Source organism: Aptenodytes patagonicus, chromosome 16, assembly GCF_965638725.1.
Source record: "Aptenodytes patagonicus chromosome 16, bAptPat1.pri.cur, whole genome shotgun sequence".
Classification (NCBI taxonomy): Eukaryota; Metazoa; Chordata; class Aves; order Sphenisciformes; family Spheniscidae; genus Aptenodytes; species Aptenodytes patagonicus.
In genome coordinates this window covers 7,950,337-7,965,439 of record NC_134964.1, presented here as the reverse complement: position 1 = coordinate 7,965,439, position 15,103 = coordinate 7,950,337, and the positions used below count along the sequence as shown (strand labels likewise).

The 15,103-nt window shown below is 44.8% G+C and overlaps 1 protein-coding gene across 1 annotated transcript; it reads left to right on the top strand.

The window, feature by feature from the left end:
- The first annotated feature begins 312 nt into the window (after positions 1-312).
- On the top strand, positions 313-14,913 carry DUS1L (dihydrouridine synthase 1 like). The gene is made up of 13 exons (XM_076353912.1): positions 313-549; positions 2,978-3,086; positions 4,017-4,067; positions 5,816-5,928; positions 6,716-6,798; positions 6,973-7,076; positions 8,053-8,197; positions 8,827-8,923; positions 9,288-9,376; positions 10,190-10,356; positions 10,898-10,935; positions 13,987-14,062; positions 14,389-14,913. Exons 1-13 carry the CDS (start codon positions 313-315, stop codon positions 14,538-14,540), a joined length of 1,461 nt encoding a protein of 486 aa, XP_076210027.1. The 3' UTR covers positions 14,541-14,913.
- Positions 14,914-15,103: the final 190 nt, after the last annotated feature.

The window sequence follows — 15,103 nt, the reverse complement described above, 5'->3', positions numbered from 1 at the left end:
CCCCGTAGCCTCCCAGCCGGTGCCCGCCACCGCGACGGGAAACCGCTGGCCCCGCGCTTGCCCGGACTCTTCCGCGCGCGGCGCCTGCTGGCAGCGCCACGGTTTCCGGAGGGGACGGCGCGCAGCTGCACTGCCGAGCCGGCCGGAGCGAGATGGCGGTGGCACCGTCCGGCCGCCCGGGTGCCCTGCCAGGGCCCAGCCATCCCGCCCGCCTCCGGGCCTCAGGCGGCGGCTGCGAGCCCCGGTACGGCGGCGCGGGGCGGCAGCTGCCGCAGCGCTGCGCGGGCGGGCGGGCGGGCGGGAGGGAGGGAGATGCCGAAGCTGCGCGGGGAGGCCTTCTGGAGGGAGACGCTGCGGAGCGCCCACTACGTGGTGGCGCCCATGGTGGACCAGAGCGAGCTGGCCTGGAGGCTGCTGAGCCGCCGCCACGGCGCCCAGCTCTGCTACACGCCGATGCTGCACGCCCAGGTCTTCCTCAGGGACGCCAACTACCGCCGGGAGAACCTCTACGGCGAGGCCTGTCCCGAGGACCGCCCGCTCATCGTGCAGGTGAGCGTCGCGACCGCCCGCGGGCCACCGGGGAACGCCACCGGCGCCCGACTCGGCCCGCCCGCAGCGCTCCCGGAGCGGCGGCGCCTGCCCGGTCAGCCCTGGCAGCGGGAGCGGCGGCAGGGACCGCCGGGAAGAGCTTCCCCGGGGCTCGCCTTGCGCTGCGCTCTTGGGTGACGCTGCAAAAGCAAGTCAGCGTTGCCAAATGCACCCTCGCCCTCGTCATCCACCCCGCCTGTGTTAACAAATCCAGACGTTTTCCAAACGCGCCTGAGTTCAAGCAAGTCGGTCTCGCCCAGATTTTAAAGTGGTTACACAGGATGACAAATCTCATCTTCTTCACCTAAACACCGCTAACAGTCCTGAGCTCGTGAAGATAAGTGTGTTTTTCTGCTTATCCCTTGTCTGGCAAAGAGGATTTGGTGTCTTAACCACGGGGCCTGGAGCACCAGAGTTCTCACAGGGTTTCAGTCCTCTACACCTCATCTTTAGAGACAGATTGCAGCTGGTCAAGGGTTGGTCAGAGTCAAGGGTTTGCAGCTGGTCTTCTAGAGCCGAGGGTTGTTCCAGATCTGATACCACTCAGGGAGGATCACGGTTTTTTGAGTAGTTCTCTGAAACCACGAGCTCAGTGCTTAGCTATAGAAAGAGGATACAAGGAAGATAGGACACACTTTTAAGCTTGTGTTGCTTCTGCTTCTTGAGTACTGTGTGCAGTTCAGGTACTTCCCTCTGCCCCATCCCAAAGAGGGAGGGGGGCCTGCAGAGCTGGAGAATAACGCAGGGAAAGACAGTCGGCACGAGCGGAGGAGCGGCGTGATTTCCACATCTGGAGCAGTTAAATGGATGAGGACTCGTCACCCTGGAAGAGAAGCGGCTCCCCTGACTGAGGGGAGATGAGAGAAGTCTGTGAAAGTATGACGGGCTTGAAGATGACGAATGAGAAACAAGAGTGTTAAGAAAGGGTAGTGATAGTTATAAACTGCAAAATCCACTGCTGTGTACTGGATGCTGAAAGATTATATGAGTTGAGAAAGCAAATGAAGGAAAACTCTATTGAGGGTCATTAAGTGCAGGAAACACCACTTCTGCTTGAAGACGCTTTCCAGCTTCTGCTGTTCCCTAGACGTCTGTTGTTGACCATTATCAGGATGAGGTGGACCTTTGGTCTGTCTCAGTACAGCTTTGTATAGTCTCCTTTTCCCGTGGGAGGTAGTTTCTTTTGCCGCAGAAAAATACAGGTGGCAGAAATTTAAATAGTCTTAGAAAGCTGTAAGTCTTTTGAACGCCGATCTTCAGCTCGGTAAGCTGTGTGTTCTGGGTGAGCCTACCTGAAGAGTGTCAGTTCCCGTGAGCTTGCCGTATTATCCTTCTTCCCACTGGCCACCGTTGGACATAAGGCACGGAACTAACTAGGTTAATCTTCGGGTTGACTCGGCAATCCTTACTGAGTTCTGCAATATTTCTGGGCAGGCTTGGGTTTTGGTCACAGACTCTTGGAAATAGATTAGGCAGAGGTACATCTGAGCCCAGCCTGCTCTGTGGGCTTTGTTTACTGTGTAAAAATCCTCACTGGTGCGGCGTGGGTGGAGGCTTTCCATTGTTTCAATCATCTCGGAGAAAGCAAATGCCTTTTCTGGTTTTAGTTGGTGTCAGCCATAATTTATGTAGTGCCGTAGGGTTTAAGTAACACCTTCTGCTATGTGTTTGAGTTTAAATCCGTATTATTTAAAGATGTGATGGCATTGGGTTTTGTTAATAATGAATTTTAGAAATCTAATGATTTAGAAATCGTTAGAAATGAATTTTAGAAATAAATGAGAAGAGTAGTCTGGCTCTGTCCTCTTCAACAAAACAGCTTCAAATTAACCTAATTTTTCTTAATAAATTGATTTTTGCACTGTGCTTTAAATGTAACATTAATTATAGTTAAGACTGAGCACTTGACTAACAGCCCAACGTACTTCACACGCCACACTAATGTGAGTTCATTTTAGAGGCAGTGGTGCTTTTTGGTATCTACAAAGTTTGAATTGTCTCAAGAGTCAGAGACACCACAGGTAACTCTCTTCTTCTGCACCATCTTTATGTATTAAAATGCTACAGCTGTTTGTTCTACAGGGGATTTTAAGAGTTGTTTCCTCTTATTCTTGGGTACTACTACATGACAAATATTCTACAAATATTTCTTTTCCTCTTGAATGCTCATCTTTCTCATTTTGTCATTTGGAAAGTTGAGGATCTTTAGCTGGTAAGTGTCACAGTTTTTGTTTGGTTTTTTTTGAGAAATGGTGTTTGCTATTATTAACTGTGCATATCATGCCTGTTTTCTGTAGCAAGTAGTTGCTTCATAACTATGTCATAATGTGTTGTCAGTACTTGAAGAAAGCTATTGCCTGATTATTCCACTTTTCTTTGTCTTTCTCAGTTCTGTGCCAATGACCCTGAAGTGTTTGTCCAAGCAGCACTGTTGGCTCAGGATTATTGCGATGCCATAGACCTAAACTTGGGTTGCCCCCAAATGATTGCAAAGAGAGGTACGTGCAAATCTGAACCCTGGATAAACAGAGAAATGGCATGTTTCACATGTCAACGTTGGCAGTGAAACATCAAGAGGACCAAATTAAGCCTTGGGGGGGGTGACTGCAGTACTGATGAAGTCAGACTTAGTTACACCCACTTTAACAGGTAATGCTTTGTGGTACCTAAAGCAAAAATTAGATATACTAATAATTAATTCCAACTTCTCTTGAGTGACACCTCTTGTGTCTAGAATATCCTTCAGAAAAAGTATTTTTAGCAAGAGCTTGATTTTCTTTCTGATTTCAGTTGCGCAAACAGCCGAATTTTGCAAAACTGCATTTAAAGTTATATCATGCAGGCATTTAGCGTCTCCTATTTCCTTGATACTTGCACAGAGTTTATTCACATTAGCATATAAGAGGATAACACCTGCTGAATCCCTTAAAGATACTGCAATGATAGCTGTGTTTGAGAACCAGAACCAGTGTTTGAAAATTCTGGATCAGCTAGGATGCTGAGGAAAGATTTGTTCAGTAACTGCCCATTCCTCCTCTAAAATGTCTTTCAAAGACTAATGGGAAGTGATCAGTGGTGTACAGGGCACATAGATTTTTCAATCTGGTCAGGTTTTACCCTGAAGGGAATTTTTAAACACATGGTATAAACCCCTGAAAGTTGGACTTTGAGCTGCCAGTGTCAACACACCAGCCTTAGGGAGTAGCAGTGAAAGTAGGGTGTGGGGATTCATTTTTTATCCTGTAAATCTAGGGTGCCGTGGGGAACACAATGATCCAACTCTTCCAGTTTGGGCAGGACAGAGCAACTCTGTTTCTGCCAGTGAGGCATATGAGTGTCTGGATCTTTGTATGTGAACGTTTATGAAAGCTGTATACTTCAGAATCTTACTCTTCTGTACAAGTCTGTCATATGCTATTTCATTATAGGTCACTACGGAGCGTTTCTGCAAGAGGAGTGGGATCTTCTTCAGAGAATGAGTAAGTCTTTAGAGAAGCTTCACTGTGAGAGGGAACGGGATGAACTCATCATTGAGAGGAGGTTTAGGGAATTTTGGGGAAAGGAGGTGCAGCATGTTTCTTTGGGGAGGGTTGTGTTTGGTTTTGTTTTGTTTTTTTCTCTCTTACTGTATTCCAGTGGCACCCTCAAGATACTTGGTGGTATCCCACTACAAACTCATGCTAGATCTGCTAAAAGACTTCAGTACCTGAAACAGACTTTAGCTGAAAGTGAGTCAATTAAGTCCCAATCTAATGATGGCTTAGTGGCTCTCCGACTCTAGAAACAGCAGAACTCCCAGTGCCTTGCTTTTTCACTTTGAAGTTCTCGGGTGCCAGGAGTTGTGTTTCTGCCTGAAGCTACAGTTGCCCTTTTCTGATCCACTCAGCGTACTCTTTCTGTCCACACCATAGCAAGTTATGCCTCTCTTCTCCAAATTTGTGTAGGATGTTTTCAGACTATGGGTAGCAGTTGTGAACAGTATCATATTTTTTTAAGAAAGACATTGGGAACTGATTTAAAAAGCAAGGGTTTGGTCATTGCGTAGAGCTGAGACTGTGCCTTCGCCTCACTTCAAAGCAAGTGTCTGAACCGTGAAGTTAGAGCCTTACTTCTGTTTGCGTTCCCTGTGGTCCAGGGAATCTTGAATGATGTTTGGCACAAAGCCACTGCTGAGAACCTGGAGAGATAGACAGTGCTTCCCTGCCCACCACGTAAGGTGGTTGTTAGGGCACTTTTCTTAGGAGTGAAAGACGCAAATCAGAACAGCCTCAAGGTGAGAAGACAACCCAGGTCATCTAGTGGGTGAGAACCCAGGCTGTCTAGTAAGAGACTTGTCTTATTAGGCTATTGTATAAAAGGTGGGCAAAGCTTCCTCCTCCTCCTCCTTCTCCCCCAGCCTTCTTTAAAATGATGGAGTGCTATTTTCTGCTTGCACCTGTATACACCCTGCTTGCTCCTTTGAAAGGGCGATAGGAAGTACCTATCATTAGAGCTTCTAGGATTTGGATTAGATGAAAGCAGGTGACTTCCTACATTATACATCCAAGCTCTGGAAGAGAAGAGCATTTCAGGCATGCCATTGCTCAAGTGTTTTTCTGTTGGCTGTCTTCGTTAGCTCTCTTTTTAGTAATTTTCCGATTCCGTGCACTGTGTAAAGACTATGGGAGTTTAACATGTTGCTCTGGGTTTCACCTTGACTGTAACCTACGTTTACTGCTTAACTGGGTCTACAGCCTACCTCAGTTGATAAGCCTCTGCTTGCCATGGACAAGACTCTACTTGTCATGATTATTTGGGTGATAATATGGAAAGAAGCAAAGGATCTCTTGTAGGAAAGGTAGACAAGCGAGTGTGAATGTTGTTGGCAGAGTAGGAGGAGTACAATAGCCTGTGATGACAGTAAACCTGTATGAATAATTAAGATTTGAGGGGGGTGGTCCTTGGAAGCGAAGGTTTGATGCAGTGGAAACGTTAGGGCTATTAAATGCTGACTATTTTATGCCTTCTTGTTAGAATGCGGATTTTGTGCTTCATGTTTTACTTTTACTTGATTAACCTGTGCAATAAGGATTGCAGAGGACATTGCTGATTGTTTAAGCCGAGAGAACTGCACAGCATTAACTTTTCAGGCTTTTTCCCTACCACGCCCAGTATCAGATCTTGAGGAGAGCAGGCACTTTTCATAGCATTGTGCAGCCCACTTACCTGTCTTTTCAATCTTTCCCAGTTTTACTGGCTAACGAGAAGCTCTCTGTTCCCATCACATGCAAAATCCGCGTTTTCCCAGAAATTGACAAGACAGTGAAGTATGCACAGATGCTGGAGAAAGCTGGCTGCCAGGTAAGGAGGCAGCTGCTCCCTGTACTGTTGCATTGGACACGTGTCTCTATGTAAAGCATCTGATGACCAGATCGTGGTGTACTGTGGAGATGAATAGGCTACATTGTTTTACAGACAGAGAAAACGGGATGCGGAGAGAGCGTATGTATTTGCAGTCAGAGGCAGCAGGTCAATAGTATGATACGGAAGACGTCGTGACTTCAGAGCCTCTCTTGTAATCACTGCACAGTGGGGCATCCTGCACTGTGGTTGAGCATCTCAGTCTAACATAGTGCTGCAGGAGGCAGTGTGAATGCATGAAATCCACAGGGCTATAGAAAAAAACAGTATCAAAGGTTTTGTTTCTACCTGTCAAAGTGGTGGCCACCACTAGTGAAGAAATAGGCAGCCTTCTAGGATTTAAGTCCAGTTAAGTTGGAAGAGACGGTCTGTAGTTAGAGCCAGCACTGACAGTATTCAGGCCTTCTGCTGAGGAGCAAGCCAGATCATCGTATCACAAATTCCAAAGTGAATCACAAACGGGAGCCAATGCAATAGGAAATCTGTAGGTTCTCCCAAGATACGATCTTGTCAGGCCGTGGAATAGCAAGCTGAAAGAAGCCCAAGACCATGCCGTGGTAGGTGAGCTGCTGATATCTTTCTGTGATACCAAAGTCCCTGCACTGTTGAAATAGCAGTGGGAATTCAGTGGCATCCATGAAGTGTATGGGGTGAAAGGAAATTTTTGTCAGTGGATTTGTTCCAGTGGTTCATGCACATGAAAAGTAAATGTAACCTTGTGTTCTAGCTGCTGACTGTGCACGGCCGTACTAAAGAACAGAAAGGACCGCTTGCTGGCGTGGCATCTTGGGAGCACATTCAAGCTGTCAGGTTAGTGAGCAGTACCGATCTTAGTGGATTTCTGCTAACACGCTATGAAGGTAGATTTTAAGCAGAGTGTGCATTGAAGAGCAAACAAAATTGTGTGACAGGAGTAGAATTTCTGGGTTGACTCTAAGCATTCTAATTCTCAATTTTATGCGTGTGTTTTATTCACTGGTATAGAAAAGCTGTAAGCATTCCTGTATTTGCAAATGGAAACATCCAGTGTCTCAGTGATGTGGAAGAATGTATCCGTAAGACAGGAGTGCATGGTGTCATGAGTGCAGGTAAAGACAATGAACTTTTAGTCATAATAGATGAGAATATGAACTGTTTCTTACTCTCTTAGCAGCCCTGTATACATTTATTAAAAGCTTACGTCAGACTGACTTGGTGTACAGATTTGATTGAAAGCTGCGTGGCCATTCTCTCTCCTCTTATACTGGCCATCTCTTACCAGGACCAGGAATCACTTAAGATTTGTAAGAATTGTTATGTTGGACTTGTAGTACCGTTGAGTGGACAGCTCAAATCTAATTACTTGACAAAGGCATATGGGACTCCTGTTGTCCTGGAATGTTTTCATGACATCTGTTAATCAATGGAATGGTTTTTGAATGGATCTTGATGCACTTACTGCATCCACTGATTAATACTCCTGCAGATGGTTCATGCTGGGTTGGGACAAGAAAGAATTGGCGTGACTTCCTACAGGAAAAGCTAGGATAGACGTCAGAAAAAGCTTCCCATCACTCGCACAGTTAAAGCAATGAAACGTATTTTCTGGGAGGTTGTAGAATCTTATTTTTAGAAAATACTGGTTAACAAAAGGCTTGTGAAGCTAGTAGAGAAAAGCATAGTGAGAAGCAGTATCTGTAAACTTAGGCCAGACAAATGTGAATACAGACATAAGGTAAGACACCCATTGTCCAAGTATTTAACCATTGGGCAACAAAAGCAGTGATTTCTCTATTCATGAATTTTTTTTACTGTCTTTGTGTCAAGATTGGATGCCTTTCTGGAAAATGTACTTTAATTAGATATGAGCTATTTGGCTCAATTAAGAACTGTGTAGTGAAATACAGTATCCTGAGGTCAGGCTAGAGTTTTATGGACCCTGTGTTCCTCTTTGTGAGTACATGGCTGATGTGTCTGTGACTGGCTGGTAGAATCACAACATTGCTGATCAAGCTCCAGAGCCTAGATTTTGTTTTCTGTTTCAATCCTGAAATGAAAGTTTGAGTATTTCTTTTCATTCCCTAGAAGGTAATCTTCATAACCCAGCTTTGTTTGAGGGCCGAAACCCATTGGTGTGGGAGATGGCTGAGGAGTATCTGGAGATAGTGCAGAAGTACCCTTGTCCATTGTCTTATGTTAGGGCTCATCTCTTCAAGCTCTGGCATCACACGTGAGTATCTCCAGAGAACTCTTAATGTTTTCAGGGCTCATCCTGCTTAGCAAGTGTCTGGTTTTTCTGGACAAGGATTTGTTTGGCCAGAATTAGTATGCTGCAAGGTTTTCTTTCCTGGACCAGGCCGGAGAGAATGTGGGCTGAGGCCTTTACCCTTCACTGCGTATCTGGGAAACAGGGCATGGGGAATGAACAAGTTACCACAAGATAAGCTAGGGCGTGAGCTCGCAGCTCATCAGCTACCGTGTGGTAACTGCCCATATGCACACATGCCCTTTATGGCTAACACGAGTTAACTAACTCCTTGTTCGTTGTGAGGCAAGCTGTCTTGCATTTATCGTGGAGTAAGAGCATGGCCATGGGCAGTTACTGAGGGGCAGATGATGCGCTGTACGTTCATGTTAGCTTATCTCAAAGTACCTTGGTTGTGTGCCAAGTATTTCTTTGGAAAAGAGGAGCAGCTATGTGTGCTTTTCTCAGGACTTACAAGAAAGAAGATAAGCTTCTACCAAAGGCAAGTGCAGCGAGAAAAATCTATAAAAAGCTTTTATAAAGACATTTTTAGTTGATCTCCTCAGTCTAGCAATAATGAATAAATATGACTTGATGTTTGGGATTTGCCTCAGGCTTCAAGTTTACCAGCAGCTGCGTGAAGAATTAGCAAAAGTGAAGACTCTAGAGGGCATTGTAGATGTCAACAGGGAGCTGAAACTACGATGCCAGGTACCAAGATGGGCCCTAATCTCCCAGAACAACACTGTCCACACTTGGTGGGATCTTACCATGTATGTCGTGCAGTTGATGTCTGTTAGCCACTTCACTGGAATTTTGTGGCTCAACAACCTTGATATTGGTAGTTTACTACAGTAGCAGCCCCTTACACCTGAACAGCTTTACATGGGATAAAGTTGATTTAGAAGTTACAAATCTGCTTCATTTAATCTGTCTTAGTAGACATTTTTTGGCTATATTTAATTGTCAGTAACTGTTAATTTAAATTCCACTTTGTGGCTTCCTGGAGTTTGAAGTATTATTTAGAGTATTGCCTGAGAACTCCAGGAAAACTGACTGTAACTCTATGCTGCAGGAAGAAATAGCTAATCAGAAAGAAGGAGAAAAGCCAAAAGAAGGGTTGCCTTTTTTCCACTGGATCTGTCAGCCATACATCAGGCCAGGGTGAGTTATCTATTCTAACGCGGACAGGTACCCGTAGGCCTTTCCCACCCGTGCTACCAGTACAGAGCCATCCAGTTCTGTTCGAGGAGCTTACACTCATTTGAAAATAAGTGAAGACTTTGGATTATTTTTATTCTGGTTTGTTTTTTTCCTGGTTATTGCTTTGTTTGTGGGGATGTTGCTCATTGTATACATCTTCGCCTTTAGATCCTCCTCAGATTTCTCTCTCTCTGGAAAGTAAAAACCAAGAATTCCACCGCAGCTCAGAAAGAGAACCTCATGTGCAACAGATATGCTACCTGACAGTACTTCATTGTTACATGTAACATGAATGTTGCTGGTAACTGCCAGGGTAGCAAAGATGGGAACTAAACTGCGTTCTATAAAGGATGCTTGTGTTGTATGGACAAGCTTTTCAGATAGCTTATTCCCTTTCTGTTGTGAAAATTGGGCTGAAGAAGAGAACGAGCGTGTCAAGATTAATACTTATTTAATTTAAAATATTTAAATACTGAAGTATTTACTTAAATACTTAAGTAAAACCTGGGAATAACAGGTACCTAACTAATTTAACTGGCCAACTTTCATTGGCTTTCCAACCAATATATCTGACAGGGTGTCTGTTATTAACAGCCGGTGTTAACAAAAAAGTTAGGTTTTTCTATTCCACTTCTAAGGGCAATGACACTTCCTTGTAATTTAGCCATGATAGAAAGGTTTACAGTTTACCCAGATTTCTGTAAACCAGAATAGCGGCCAGGGAACACCTACTTCTTCCCTTCAGCCAACTGATGATGATATTCACTGTTTCAGGCCAAAGGAGAGATGCAAGGAGAATGGAGCCAGTGGGACTGAAAAAGGTGTGCGAGGGAAACGTGCTCTGGAAGAGGAGGAAGATGGAAATTCTGAGCTTCTGTCAAAGAATAAGCAAAAAAAGAAGTTAAGAAATCCAAATAAAAGCTTTGATCCATCTTTAAAACGTAAGTTCCATTTATTGGCATAAATGCATGGAAAGTTGCTGATACCACATTTGACATAAATTGCCACTACTTTCTTTTCCTTGTTTATGTAGTTGTAGAAACTTCTTTAAAAAGAGGGGGGATTATCGGGAAATTTTGGTAGTAGGCAGTGTGATTCTAATTATGTTCATTAGTAAAAAAAACAAGGATCAAAGAAGTAGGTCACTGATCCACTATAAGCACCTTTTTAAGGTCAAAATGCTTTACAAACTAAATTGTAGCTGTCACCAGTATTTGAAATTGAAGTTTCGTATGCATTTCAAGCAGATGTCCTCCTCTTTTACACTTGATTAAAATTTTCTGTTTGGATTTAGTTTAGAGACACTTAACAAGTCAAAATATCTTTACCTTTGCACTGTTCTTTGAGGTACTGTATTTTTATTTCAAAAAGAGTCTCTGTCTGGCTAGAAATGCGCCAAGCTTTGTCTGATCATGATTTTTTTTAATTTACTTCTTCCATATAAAAATACCATTGCTGAAATCAGGTGTCTCTCTTTTCCAGCCAAATATGCAAAATGTGATCAATGTGGAAACCCTAAGGTAAGTCAGTGCCAGTGTCCATTAAAGCATTTCCATTAAATGGAAATTAAATGACCATGTAGTGGTCAACGGCTCAATGTCCAGATGGAGATCGGTGACGAGTGGCGTCCCGCAGGGATCTGTATTGGGACCGGTACTGTTTAATATCTTCATCAATGACATAGACAGTGGGACCAAGTGCACCCTCAGCAAGTTTGCAGATGACACCAAGCTGAGTGGTGCGGTCGACACGCCAGAGGGACGGGATGCCATCCAGAGGGACCTGGACAAGCTCCAGAAGTGGGCCCGTGTGAACCTCTTGAGGTTTAACAAGGCCAAGTGCAAGGTCCTGCACCTGGGTCAGGGCAACCCCCGGTGTCAATACAGGCTGGGGGATGAAGGGATGGAGAGCAGCCCTGCCCAGAAGGACTTGGGGGCACTGGTGGGTGAAAAGCTGGACATGAGCCAGCAATGTGCGCTCGCAGCCCAGAAGGCCGATCGTATCCTGCATCCAAAGCAGCATGGCCAGCAGGTCGAGGGAGGGGATTCTGCCCCTCTACTCTGCTCTGGGGAGACCCCACCTGGAGTACTGCGTCCAGCTCTGGAGCCCTCGGCATAAGAAAGACATGGACCTGTTGGAGCGGGTCCAGAGGAGGCCACAAAAATGATGAGGGGGATGGAACCCCTCTGCTATGGAGAAAGGCTGAGAGAGTTGGGGTTGTTCAGCCTGGAGAAGAGAAGGCTTCGGGGACACCTTATTGCAGCCTACCAGTACTTAAAGGGGGCTTATAAGAAAGGTGGGGACAAACTTTGTAGCAGGGCCTGTTGCGACACAACAAGGGGGAATGGTTTTATACTAAAAGAGGGGAGATTTAGACTAGATATAAGGAAGAAATGTTTTACACTGAGGGTGGTGAGACACTGGCCCAGGTTGCCCAGAGAGGTGGTGGATGCCCCATCCCTGGAAACATTCCAGGTCAGGTTGGAGGGGGCTCTGAGCAACCTGGTCTAGTTGAAGGTGTCCCTGCCCACGGCAGGGGGGTTGGACGAGATGACCTTTAAGGGTCCCTTCCAATCCAAACCACTCTGTGATTCTATTCTATGATTCTAAACCCTGAGGTAGGTCCGTGCCAGTGTCCAGTAACGCATGCATAGCAAGTCCTGCTGATACGTAGAGGAAAAAACAAAAAGTCCATACTTGGGCACAAGCCTCTTTAACTATTAACTGTAACCAATCTCTGGGGTGAAGGTGCTGCACAAAAATCACTAACATATGTAGGTTCTTTGAGATCATTGGCCTTCCTTTCCAAAAAAGTGCAGTCTTACTGCTGCTGAGGATATTTATTGCTAAGATAGATGAGTTAAATGAACTTCCCAAGATCTCTTGGAAACAAATCTCCAAACTTTAGTAATTACACGTGTATATTCTACTGTGAAATTAAAAACAAAACCCCTTTTCTAGGGTTAGTGGTGGGTGGTGTTTTTCTGCAAGGATTGAGAATTTGAATAACTGGTGTGGTTGTTGGTGTACTGATGCAAATACTTAAAACATCATCGCAGTGTAGTCTGTAGTGAGTGTCAGGCGGCAATCTGCAGGTTTTTGTTGGTTTTGGATCTGTGCCCTTAATCAGAACAAGAATGAGCACCTAGTCATTCTCAGCTCTGTTTTTGCTAGCAGATTGACATCAACTTTCACCATTAGCAACGTTAAACAAGCCAGCTGTTTTCCAGGTTGTGCGTAGCATATATATTTGAAAATTTATATATGAAACTTCAAATATCAAATATTTGAAAAGAGTTCATCGTTTGGGGTTTCTTTGTTTGTTTTCCCTTGGGGAACTTAGCCGTTTCCTTGACAGGGAGATGTTGCTGAGCTGAGCGAGTAGAGCGTATTTATTGCTGCTAACACACTGTAAGGTGCAAGGAGCGATTTTGTGTTCTAGCTGAAAAAGTAGCATCGCAGCTATGGGGGTGGGGAGACAGGGACGCACGCACGTGGTGTGGTGTTCTCTGGTAGCACTGTTACAGCACCTTGGAAATAGCTGGGGCTCAGTTCCGAGCTGCAGCTACAGAAGAAAATGTTTTTCTTGCTGTGTTCATTATTGGGAAAACATTGAGCGTTCACCTGGCCTGCTCTCAAAGCCCTCCTGTTTCATAGCTAATCCAGGTGACACAGCTTGGTGCGTCAACCATGATGGTCTGAAGCTGGGTTTAGTCTCATTTTTGTTTTGCTCTTTCGTCATTGTAATGTTGCAGGCAGCCCTTGAAATCTTGTGACTGGGCCCGTTTGGGGTATTTTCCCTAGATGGTATGTTTCTAAGCTATGTCATGGAATGGGGGGAGAACAAAAAACAAAAATTCAACCAAGGGCTCCCAAAACATGAAGGAATTTTTAACGGGGGTGGAGTGAGACACCCCAAACAACAAAACCCCACTTACCTAAAGGATCACTGAGCGTGTGAGCCAAAGCCCCCCAGACACCCGGTCTAGTATAGCCAAGTTGTCAACGTCCCGACTGAACTGCTGCTGTCCCCTAAGGGTCATACATTATATTTTAATGTATACTCAGGTATATTTTAGGCTGCAAGTAGGGAAGTAATTGCTGTGGTAACATTTATTTTAGGCATAGCCACAGGTGGCAGCAAGGATGTCAGGCACCGCGTTTCACATCATACTCCTTTTGCAGAGAACGACAGCAAGTTCACCCGCAACAAATGTCACAACGCTTGTCCCAAAGCGCTTATGGCACTTGCCTGCTTGCGTTGTGTAACTCGGGCTGCCCAACAGATTACTGATGTTGCAGAAGTTGAATGTGGAATTTTTTTGTTTGTTTGGTTTGGGTTTTTTGTTTGTTGTTCTCTATGTACCAACAGTTGACAGCTGGGCCTCCCCCCCATATGACATCAGCTCTGTCATCTTCATTAGGCCGAGGTGTGACTGCCTAATATACGAGTTCATGGTTTTTTCCAGAGGTCTGGATGTGCAGAGCTGTATTGCTGTTGCTTATTATAGTAAACAATAATAATTTTATTTTCACTGATACAAGCTTCTTTACACCCCATCCCAACCCAGGGCAATAAATGCGTCTTTAACATGTGCCGAGGCTGCTGCAAGAAGAGAGCATTCAGAGAGACAGCAGACTGTCCAGGTGAGTGCAGCCGTCCTTACGAGTCACTGAGCAAACGTCTCACCTCCCGTGTATATTCATTGCTTTAATCTTTGGTTTATGAGGTGTGTGGGGGGGTAAAATCTGCATACATAGCTATCTAAAATTTTATAATACAATTTTAAAAGCCTGCTCTTCCTTCTATGTACAGTATTTCTTCTGCTTCCAAAGCCTTGGGATGCATAGTTTCTGGACCATGAGGACCCATTCTTTATAACTATACGGAATGAGCTGTTTTGTTTACCAGTGTGGTCATCTCATTTCAGTTTCTTTTTTTTTTTTCCTCCCCCCCCTCCTTGCTTCTTCAGGTCATGGATTACTTTTTAAGACCAAATACGAAAAATCCCTTTCATGGCAGAGTAGTCAAAGAGTAATTCAAAACCCAGAGATCAGTCGGAGAGGAGATGTAGATGTGGGGGAGGCTGCTGTACTGAAGGAGGCTGGTGACAGTGCAGTGTGACGCTTTGGAAATGAGTAGTTAAAGAGCTCCTGCCAGGCCTCTGCTTCCCTGGGCCAGAGAACGTGCCGTCTCCAGCTCACCGTCAGCTGTGTGAACTTGTTCCACAGGTTTATTTTAAGTTCTGGAAAAGTTTTATTTAAGTAAAAAGCTGCTTACTCAGGGAATTATCCTGCATTTGAAATAAAAAGGATGCAATGAAATTTCTCATGCTGTGTTTTAAAGACTGAAAATGCTGCATTTTTGGGTGGGGGCAACCTATGTAAGCTGCCGTCACAATCTGCCTCTTGTATGTTCATGAACCCTTCGTGTCCTGTTTTTAATATTGGGGAATAAATTTCTTGTACCAGAACAGCCTTCTGGCACGCTAGAAAGAGCAATGTCCACGACTTCTTCACTAACAGAAAACGTGTCCCATTTGTCCGAGTTTCAGCAGGCCGTGTTTTCAATGCAGAAAGGAATCCAGCCGCACTTTGAAAACGTGAATGTAAAACTGTAAGATGTTGCTATGACCACATTGTGTATTAACGATTATTAGTTTTATACAGTATGATCAAGCTCAACAG